General features: G+C 26.3%; 7 protein-coding genes across 7 annotated transcripts; 3 read left to right on the top strand and 4 right to left on the bottom strand.

The window, feature by feature from the left end:
- Positions 1 to 422: 422 nt before the first annotated feature.
- ENU1_083970 (Rab family GTPase) lies at positions 423 to 1,122 on the bottom strand (the record flags this gene model as incomplete). The annotated part of the gene is made up of 3 exons (XM_008858790.1): positions 423 to 574; positions 622 to 891; positions 939 to 1,122. 3 exons carry the CDS (start codon positions 1,120 to 1,122, stop codon positions 423 to 425), a joined length of 606 nt encoding a protein of 201 aa, XP_008857012.1.
- Positions 1,123 to 1,666: 544 nt separating this feature from the next.
- ENU1_083960 (RNA recognition motif domain containing protein) lies at positions 1,667 to 2,512 on the top strand (the record flags this gene model as incomplete). Its single annotated transcript, XM_008858789.1, has 1 exon — positions 1,667 to 2,512. One exon carries the CDS (start codon positions 1,667 to 1,669, stop codon positions 2,510 to 2,512), a length of 846 nt encoding a protein of 281 aa, XP_008857011.1.
- Positions 2,513 to 2,583: 71 nt separating this feature from the next.
- Positions 2,584 to 3,636, bottom strand: ENU1_083950 (RNA 3'-terminal phosphate cyclase; the record flags this gene model as incomplete). Its single annotated transcript, XM_008858788.1, has 1 exon — positions 2,584 to 3,636. The coding sequence occupies one exon, from the start codon at positions 3,634 to 3,636 to the stop codon at positions 2,584 to 2,586; it is 1,053 nt and encodes a 350-aa protein (XP_008857010.1).
- Positions 3,637 to 3,748: 112 nt separating this feature from the next.
- ENU1_083940 (citrate transporter, putative) lies at positions 3,749 to 5,722 on the bottom strand (the record flags this gene model as incomplete). The annotated part of the gene is made up of 1 exon (XM_008858787.1): positions 3,749 to 5,722. The coding sequence occupies one exon, from the start codon at positions 5,720 to 5,722 to the stop codon at positions 3,749 to 3,751; it is 1,974 nt and encodes a 657-aa protein (XP_008857009.1).
- A 274-nt stretch (positions 5,723 to 5,996) lies between these two features.
- ENU1_083930 (hypothetical protein) lies at positions 5,997 to 7,418 on the top strand (the record flags this gene model as incomplete). Its single annotated transcript, XM_008858786.1, has 1 exon — positions 5,997 to 7,418. One exon carries the CDS (start codon positions 5,997 to 5,999, stop codon positions 7,416 to 7,418), a length of 1,422 nt encoding a protein of 473 aa, XP_008857008.1.
- Positions 7,419 to 7,542: 124 nt separating this feature from the next.
- On the top strand, positions 7,543 to 9,036 carry ENU1_083920 (hypothetical protein; the record flags this gene model as incomplete). Its single annotated transcript, XM_008858785.1, has 1 exon — positions 7,543 to 9,036. The coding sequence occupies one exon, from the start codon at positions 7,543 to 7,545 to the stop codon at positions 9,034 to 9,036; it is 1,494 nt and encodes a 497-aa protein (XP_008857007.1).
- A 79-nt stretch (positions 9,037 to 9,115) lies between these two features.
- Positions 9,116 to 9,691, bottom strand: ENU1_083910 (hypothetical protein; the record flags this gene model as incomplete). Its single annotated transcript, XM_008858784.1, has 2 exons — positions 9,116 to 9,507; positions 9,553 to 9,691. The coding sequence occupies 2 exons, from the start codon at positions 9,689 to 9,691 to the stop codon at positions 9,116 to 9,118; spliced, it is 531 nt and encodes a 176-aa protein (XP_008857006.1).
- Positions 9,692 to 10,291: the final 600 nt, after the last annotated feature.

Genomic DNA, 10,291 nt, shown 5'->3' with positions numbered 1-10,291 from the left:
CAAACAAAAGCTTAAAAAGAAGAAATAAGCGAGAAGAAGGTTGAGAAGACATAATAAGAAGAAATAAAACAAAAAATTGATTTTCACAAATTGCAAGAAAACTTAAATGATAAGTTAAACAAAAAGATTACTCTTTAAAAAAACAGCGAAGGTAATTATTCATATTATTAATATAATTATGTTAGGCTTTGTGTAAAGTTAAACATAATAAACAGGGTTGTCATAAAGAAACTCAAAAACTATTTTTCATAACAATTTTTTTAAAGATAAAAATGTTTTCCAGAAGAATAAATAATATACATAATAAAAAAAAAATATTTTATATGTTATTATCATTCCTTTGGAAAAAAGTATTTACAAAATAAATAAGAAGAAAAGATAGTTTATGGTAATCGAAACGTATTTAAATTAAACAAAAGATATCAACAATCACATTTTGAATCTTTTTTACTGTTCGTTGTTGAAGGGGTTTGATTGACATTAATCAAATCTGGTTCGTCATCAATTTCATTAATAGGATCTTGTAATATTTCATTAATTCTTTCACAAAGAGTAACAAAGACTTCGTTAACGTCTAAAGTATAAATTTTTGAGACTAATAAAAATAAAATGAAAACAAACTAGTTCCTGTTTTTGCTGAACAAGTCATATGAAGAACTCCATATTTATCAATAATTTCTTTAACTTTTGTTTCGTCTACATTTGTTTGTAGGTCAGACTTACAACCAACTAACATCCAGATAACATTATCTTCTGCTTTATTTTCTTTTTCAGTAATCCACATAGGAATACTTGTTAAACTTTTTGGAGAAGTAATATCATAACAAATGATAATACCTTGTGCGTCACGAAAGAAATTTGATGCTAATGATCTGAATCGTTCTTGACCAGCTATTAATTAAGTAATTAAGTTTTATTCAAATAAAAGAAAAACAAACCAGTATCCCAAATATTAATATTCATATCTCTATCACTTAAATGTATTGTTTTTTGAAAACAAGAAGAAACAACAGTTGATAAATGAGTATCTAAATAATCATCTGTAACTAATCTTTGGATTAGAGAAGTTTTACCAGTGAAAGAATCTCCAACAAGAACAACTTTAATTCCACGAGTACTCATTTTAAATATGATTTTTTGTTTATAGAATATTGAGTTACTTCTATATCTTTTTTTCTAATAAAAACAATGGGATTAAATTTGAAAAATATAAAAAATAGATATAGAACTATTTATATATATATTTATAGTTCATTTTTAAATTTTAGAATTATTTTTAAATTGAATTTATATTTTAAGAGTTTGAGTAATGAAAAATGAAAAGTGTCACTTAATCGAAATACAAAGAAGAAAAAAGAAATGGAGGTTTATTTTTACATTGAGATGCAAGTTTAAATTTAGTTGAATATTTTTCTGATTAATATTAAGAAAATTCCACGAAAAGGAAACCCTTCTTGTATGATTTGAATCACTGAAATAATTCAAGAAAAAAGTCGATACAATAACTTTGAGTTCAATAGTTCAACCCTTTATTCAAAGAAAGAAGAAATACAATTCTATATTAAAAACAGAAAATCCAAAAAAAAACCCTCTAAAAGAACCCTGTGATATTTAAAGAAATGATGATTTAATCTTAGTTCAAAGAATTAAAAATTGAATCTAAGAGATGAATAGTTCAACAACAGTCTTTGTGGCACGTATAGGAAATAGAAGAGAAAAAGGATTAAGATATCTTTGTGGATATTATGGAGAAATAATGGAAGTTACTCTATTGAGTGATGGAGAAAAGAAAAAAGCATGTGGTTTTGTTAAATTTAAAAGAGTGGAAGATGCTATTCGATGTGTTTGTGATGCAAAAGAAAAGAAAGGAATTTTTGCTGAAAATAATAAAGTTATTATTGAATGGGCTAAGTCATCACAAATAAAAGAAAGTGATTTGGATAAAACAACACTTTATATTACTGGTATGAGTAAATGTGATGAATCTTTTATTAAAAGTAAAATGGAGACATATGGTTTAATTCAAAAAATCACTATTCCAAGAGGAGAACAAACATATGCATTTGTTAAATTTGCAAATGAAAGTGATGCTTCAAAAGCTAAAGATGCTGAAAATGGAAAAGAGTGGAATGGTAAAAGAGTCGTTATTGAATTTTCTGAAGCTCAAACAAGTAAAAGAAATAGAAGACAAAAAGCAACAATGAAAAGATTTGCACAATTCTTTGGTGCTATTTCTTCACCAGCATCACCTGGTTTAGAGTATTGTTCAACTGATGAATCTGGTAGTCAAGAAGAATATGACTCATGTGATGATTGTTTATTAACACAAAAAGAAGAAGATGAGTCAGATAATATTATAAGTGGTTCTATTGATTGGAATATTTTAGCTAATCATTATGGTACTCCAGCTCTTTGGGAAAGTGATGAAGAAGAATTACCTATTTTTGCTAGTTTACGTCAAAAAGAAGAAAAAATAAATCTTCCACTTTGTATTGAATCAATTCTTTACTAAAGACTTTACCCAAATAATCATTTCATTATAACTTGTTTTTATTATTTAATATATTTGGTTTTTTAATTATATTACTTTGATCCAGAACATTCAATAATATTGTAACTTCCTTGTGGTATAACATTAAATGTAATTCCTAAAAGTTGTTTTAATAATACAAACATAGTTTCAGAATGTAATGATATTTTACCACATGATATCATAGAATGACCATTTGCTAATGCCATTGGAATTAATAATTGATCTTGAAGATATTCATCACAACATCCTCCATGTTCGAATTCTTCATATAATTTATTTAATGTTCTAGTTATAAGATTTTTAAACGTTTCATTATTTTCTTGAACACAATATGATGATATTCTACATTGTTCAAACTCAATATATAATTCAACATATTTGGTTTTTCCATTTGAATGACACATTCCATCCACTTCACATACTAATGGCTCTCCATTTATTCTAATGTTCTTCCTACATTCTTTTTTAACAAATTGAAGTATTGAAATTATTTCTTCATCATCTCCTTTTCCACCTACAATTTGTCCACTTATTTTAATTCCATTTCCACGTTCAATTAATTTAATTGGTTGGATAGATGAAGGAGATTGAACTAAACATTCAATTTCTCCTCCTCCTTTTGGGAAAAACCCATACTTTTTGAGTTGAACATTAAGTGTTATTCCCATTAATTTAAGTGCTGGTGATAATATGTCATTGTAAAATTCAGGAGTTGGTGCCCATAACGCATGTGTTCCTCCAAATATTGATACTTGATGACTTCCTTCTATACTAATCAATATAGGAAGAAGAGATTGTAATACTAAACAACAACTTCCTGCACCTTTCATTTTGAATGTTTTAACAATTGGCTCTTTCACGTTTTTACCTTTACTTCCTTCAAACAATAATTCTAATTGTTTTAAACGAATATTTTCTAATGGAATTCCAAAAATCTCTCCTATTGATTTAATACAAACAATATGTTGATCTGCAAGTCCTGGTTTTGGTCTATTCTTTCTAATCGAATGGATCATAATATCAAAATGTTTAATTGAGGCAATGGAACAACAAGTCCTTATTATTTGACCACCACCTTCAAGTTGACCACCATCAATTTCCATTATTAATAATTGAATATTTCAAGTTATATCTTAAAATACTGTTTTGAGTCTTAAGTAAATGTGAATAAATTTAAGAAAAGAACTATAAAGGAATAGTTTTTAATAATTCAAATTATTTTCTTGCTTCAAAGAATAAATACGGCAATAATGCTCCACACAACGTCACCCAGATAAACACAGGCAATCCATAAACACAAAATTCTTTCATTGTATAATTAGCATGACGATAAGCAATAAAATGGGTTGGATAACCTATTGCCATTAAGAAACAACTAGACGATGCGATCATCATGGTATACATTCCTGACTTAATTCCTATAATTGCACCATGTGGAGATGAGTCATTAATACCATAATACAAATTCCATACAACAGGGAACATAATATCAACAATCATAGTATTAGCTAATGGTTGAGCAAGAATTAGTGTTGGTAAGAAAATACCTAATAAAATACCAAATTTACCACATGGATAGAACCATTTTGTTGTTGATAAGGCTAACAAATTACCAATTCCACTTTTATCTATTGCAGCACTAATGCCATAAGACGCTCCAACTACGCACAAGACTTGAACATCGATCGAGTTATATACATCTTTAACTGTCATACATCCAGTAACAATTAATATTAATACACTAACAAACCCTGATATAGCCAATGTAGTAACTTTAGTTGCTTCAAGAATACATGGAATAAGAAGACATAATAAAGGAATAATAATCTTAAATAGATTTGTTGGTGCAGGTAATTGAATACCAATATCAGTAACAATATGAAATGAATCTCCTCTTAACTCTTTTTCTCCTTTTGTTAATAAAATATATGTTGATGTAGCTGATAAAATGTCAATGGTTTTTAATTCTTCTTCCCATTTATCTTCATCAATACTTACTCCAAGAACACTAACATTTCTTTCAAACAACGTATCTACTTTTTGTCCTATTAATGGGTCACTTGGATTTAATGCAACTTCATACACTTTAGTATTTGATAAATCTGTAATTGTTGGATCTTCTGGAACAATACCATTATAAGTTAACACATCATCTAATATTTTTGATGGAGCAGTATAACATAAAATATCATCAGCTTGAATAACTAAATCTTCAGTTACTTGTTCATATGTTGCACCTCTTCTAATAGTTCTTAAAATACCACAAGGAGGTTTAATTAATACAGTTTTTCCAATTGGTACACCAACAAATCTTGAAGCACTAGTTACTCTAAATGAGAAATAATAAATTTTATTTGTTATATGAGATAATGAATCTTTTTTACTTGGTAATAAATTACTTGCAAAGATAATATAAATTAATGCAGGAATTACAATAATAAATGATATTACACTAATTTCAAATATTGGCATAGTAATATTAAGATGAATACCTCTTTTATCTAATTCATTAACTTTTTCTAATAATAATTTTCTAGCTCTATGAAATGATGAATTACCAATGATAGAATTCATTCCACCAAGAATAGCAGCAAATGAGATTGGTAATACAACTTTACTTACTGCAATACCTGATGTTTTTTTCCATGAAAATATAATTGAAATACCAATCATTACTACTGGTGTATTGTCTATAAAAATAGATAGTGTAGCAACAGTAATTACCATTAATAATAATGATGGCCAAACTCTTGTTTGATAAGTTTCTGGTAATATATTTCTTGTTATAAATTCTAAGCTTCTATTCTTTACTATTGCTGATGAAAGAATATATGAAACTATAAGTGTAATAAATGTACGATCACTAAAACCTTGAAAACCTTGACTTGGTGTAATAACATTACATGATATTAAGAATCCAACAACAGACATCATAATTACTCCTGGATGATACATTTCACTAAGAATTAATGTCATCATTACTCCTAATGATATTAAACATATAACTGTCTTATAATTAACTCCTTCTATTTGTTCATATTTCCAATCACTAAAATAAACTATCATAGAAAATGTTATAAACACAATAACAAAAACTACACAATACCATTTCGCTTTTAATAAATTAATAAAATACCTTATTGCTTTCATTGTATTCCATTGCATTGCCTTTTCTTCTTTTCTAAACATTTCAATATCATTTTCAATGATAAAATTATCATTTGTTTGACTCATATCAATAAGCCCATCAAAGGAAGTAAGGCGTTCTTCTTTTGATAAAAACGGTTCATTCATCAGAAAAATCTTTAATATAAATATTTAGTTCTATTAATTAATGGAATGAACTAAAATATATTCTTCATTTTTTTTTAATGCAAAAAATTCATAAAAAAAATTTGATTATTTGGTTGTTGATAAAAAATTTTAAAACTAATAAATAATAATACTAAAAAAATTTGATTAAATGGCAACCAATAAAATTGAGCAAATCCAATCTCAAATAAATGAGATATTAACACTCATCAATTCATCACTTCCTCCTATCCAAGAAAAAACAGAAAATTTTAGAAAAGTAATTGATCAAGCAGCAAATAATGCTTCTGGTATTAATAGTGATATTAAACGAATAGAGAGAACCCAAGACAGAATTAATTTAGTCCTTCAAATGTTAGTTGTTGCTAAAGAACAACGTAGTGTTGTTAATAAATGTAAAGAGTCATTTAAAACAAAAGACTATGATGGAACAGTTAGACATTTTGTTCAGTTAAAAAGTTATGGAAATGAGTGTAGTCGTATTATGAAAGAAGAAATTAATTTGTTACAAAAAGGCATTGAAGAAGAGTTTATGAATAATTTTAAAAATGCAACAGAAAAAGGAGACATGAAACAAATTCTTCGTTATACTGACTTAATGATGAGGATAGGATCTTCAGAATTTGCAACCAAACAATATATTACATATTATACAACTTTAATTTTAAATGAATCAACTACAATTAAAGAAAAATTACTCAAACTTGATATTAATACAATAAAAGCTGAAGCTATCTTTACTAAAACTATTCAAGGATTTGTAGACTTTTCATTAAAAGTTGTTTCTAGACAAAATAGTATCAAAGCTATTGATGTGTTTCAACCAGACAAATATTATTTTATTATTCAACAATTATATGATCAAATTAATATTTGTGTACTTACACTAGTTATTACTTTTACTTCTATTAGAAGAATTTCATCACTTCAAACTCAAAAAGGAACAAAAGATTACCCAGAACAAGATGTATTAATTGTTCTCGATGAAACTTCATCAATTAGTAATGTTATTTCATTTTATAAAGATTATTTTAATGATTTCTTAGGTAAAATTAATGCAAGTGATGAAGTCAAAAATAAACCAATAGAAAGTATAAAAAAACTTGATGATGAATTAGACAAACTATTGAACAGTTTTGTTTTATTAGAAGAATCTTATGTTTCTGCTACTTTAACACATTCTATTAAAGAACGTATTAAAATCTCTGAATTTGGAGAAGCTCTTGACTTATTCTTTTATGTTCTTCAACAAAGTGCTGAACGAGTTGTATTAACTAAATCATTTCAAACAATATGTGCCATTATTAATCTTCATGTTAATATGATTAAAAGTTATCTTCTTCCAATGACAAAAAATGTAGTTAGAGATAACACTAGTTTTACTAATGTTCTTTCTAAAGAGGCTCTTACTTGTATTGACTCTTGTGAAGCAAATATTATTAAATTACATTCAACACTCTCTTTAAAAATAAACACATTATGGAGAAATAATTCTAAGTATCTTGAGATGGTTAATACAAATTTAGACGATCTTTTGGCAACAAGAGAGTTATTTACTAGTCTTTCAAATTAATTCATTTTTTTAGTATTTGTCTCAATATCTTATAACGATTTTAAGAGTTGTTGTTTATTTTAGTGGAAGTTTTTTAGGCAAAAAGAAAAAAAAATTAACTTTTAATCATTTAATTCAAAACACAATGAGAAAAAACATACAAAATCCAGTTATTTCATCTAATACTCTTAATAAAGAATCACTAACAAACGAAATAAGACCAGGATTTACCAAGTCTTGGGAAGACTTTGATCGTATCTTCAGAGATATCAAAAACGAAATCAATGAAAGAGAAGAGAAAAAAAGACAAGAAAAACTTGAGAATGAATACCTTATTGATGTCGCTGCAGAAGAATTTAAATTATCCCAACAAAGTATTCAAACAATGAAAGACAGTGTTATATCAAATACAAAAAAACCTCAAATTAAAGAACTTAAATTAAAGCGAATTATTGGTAACAAGTCAGGACAGTTCCAAATTGATGAAACCAGAAAAACTAATGATGAAATCGAAGAAATTCCAACTCAAGAATTTGAACTTATTAAAAAGAAACAAATTGAGAAAAAGAAAAATGATGATGATCTTGAGATTGAAAGTGATTCTGATGATTGGAGTAAAAAGTCATTAATTAATAAAGATAATCCAAAAAGAAATGAAAAAAGAGAAGATGATGATATTGATATTACTCCTTTTCCAACTCAAAGTGAAGATGGGAGTTTTGGTGTAAAGAGTTGGATCTTAAACAACAACACTCAAGAAAAAGCATTGGCGTCTAATCCTGAATTTACAAAAGAATGTCAAGGTAATACAATAGAAGAAATGCTAGATAGTCAAAACACAAAAAATCCTAAAAATGAAAAGAAAAGTGAAATCGAAGGAGAACAGGTAAGTATTGAAAAGTCATACAAAATGAATGAAGGAAAGTTATTAGAAAAGAAAACAGAATTGACAGAAATACAATTAAACACTAATGATATTCAAAAAGAAAAATATCAAATGCAAGAAACACAAGTGACTCAAAACAAATTATTCAATAACATAACTCATAGTGAAGGAACAACAAATACTAAAACTATTACTACAATACCAAACATAGAGATAAGTTCTAGTACCAATTTGCAACAAGAAGAAGCCATAAAAAATCAATTAAATGAAGAACTAGAAACAACTGAAGGTGAAATTGAAAATACTGAAGTCCAAAAGAAAGAAAGTAATAGTGATGGTATGATGGAATTAGAAGAGGATAGTATTAGTTTAATAAATAAAATAGAAGAAAAAAATCAATACAGCTTTAGACTCCCACATGAATTAAAAAATTTACAAGTATCATTATGTTTATTGATATACAAATTTATGTATTGTGGAGCTCCATACAAAGTTTATGGATGTTATGATGAAAAATTCAATGTATTTATTGTTATTACTAAATTAACTGTAGAAAACTATCCATCAACTACTAATTTTAAAACTCTTCAAAAATTTAGTGAAAAATTACCTATTTTAATTAATAAAGAACGACCAAAATATCAAATAAAAGACCGTGAAGTACCACCACCTGTAAATGATATAATTAATGAAAATATTAAAGAAGTTATAAAGGAAATAAAACATTGTAAAGATGCAACAAAATTAATATGATTAATTAGAAAAGATAACAAGAGAAATATTCTAGTTGTTTTAATTAATTAACGTTTTTAGATTGTTTTTAAGACTTCATTCATTTTGATTTAAATGTTTCATTTTCAGGAACGAATGCATTCATGAAACTTGCTTCATTAACATTATCATTACCAAATAATTTAGCCATAATTGGTTTAAATGCCATTCTCATTAAGACATAAAAGAAGAATAATGAACAATCAGTCATATCATCACCAGGAAGGTTACGGTGTGTTACTTTTGTAAAAAAAGAGAATGGCTGGAATGGTAATTTACCAACTTTTACAGGTTCAAACATATAATTAACTGCAATAGTAGATACTATCATAAACACTAAATTTAAAATCATTGGTTTAAATTTATGAAAAGCGATTTGTTGTTTAAGAGTTGCTTGGTCTTTTTCTAATTTTTCTCGCTTTTTTTTATTTTCATATCCTCCTAATTTTGAAACTGATATATAAGTAATATCCTTTTTTTATAATTAAATAAACAAACTCTTTTGTTCTAATGCCTCCGCTTCATTATTTAAAGATATATATACAGGACTGTCAGTAACAAAATATTTTGTAATAAACTCAGAAATTGCACAACATACTAATGAATATACAGTAATAGCAATTTGAGACAAAATCATTATTAAAATAACTAAGATCTTATCTTTTTTTTAGTATTAGGTTTCCACTTTAATTAAATTCTAATAAAAATACTATTCAATTAAATATTATGAAGATATAAAATTTTTATTTGGCAACCTCATCTAAAATGTTCATATTGACTATACTCCAAATACATTATTTAGAATAAACAACTAATTAATTTTTTTTGGTCAACCAAAAAATGTGTTTGGTCATTAAAAATTATATTAATGAATAACTTATTTAAAAACATTTATACAAGTGATTCAATAGAGATAATTTGTTTTAGTTAGTTATTAATTTATTTTTGTAATTCATTTCAAAACTATTGCAATTTTCAGAGAACAGTGAATAGATGCGTTGAAATATTTTAGTTTCAAAAGACTATGAAATACAAGATTGTCAAGAAATGAATAAAAAAAGAAAAAAGGAGATAAAAAAGAAAAAATAAATGAGAGATCGCCGCTGAAGTTCTAACATTTGCTTTTTTGAGAAGCAAGATCTGGAAATCACAAAATATGACAACCAGTGAATTGATTGATGATTATTTTTCAATCTTAGATATTGACCATGACAAGAAGATTTCTCGGGATCAAGTC

The sequence above is a fragment of the Entamoeba nuttalli genome (genome assembly GCF_000257125.1).
Source record: "Entamoeba nuttalli P19 unplaced genomic scaffold asmbl_3854, whole genome shotgun sequence".
NCBI lineage: Eukaryota > Evosea > Mastigamoebida > Endamoebidae > Entamoeba > Entamoeba nuttalli.
This window is presented reverse-complemented; position numbering and strand designations above follow the sequence as displayed.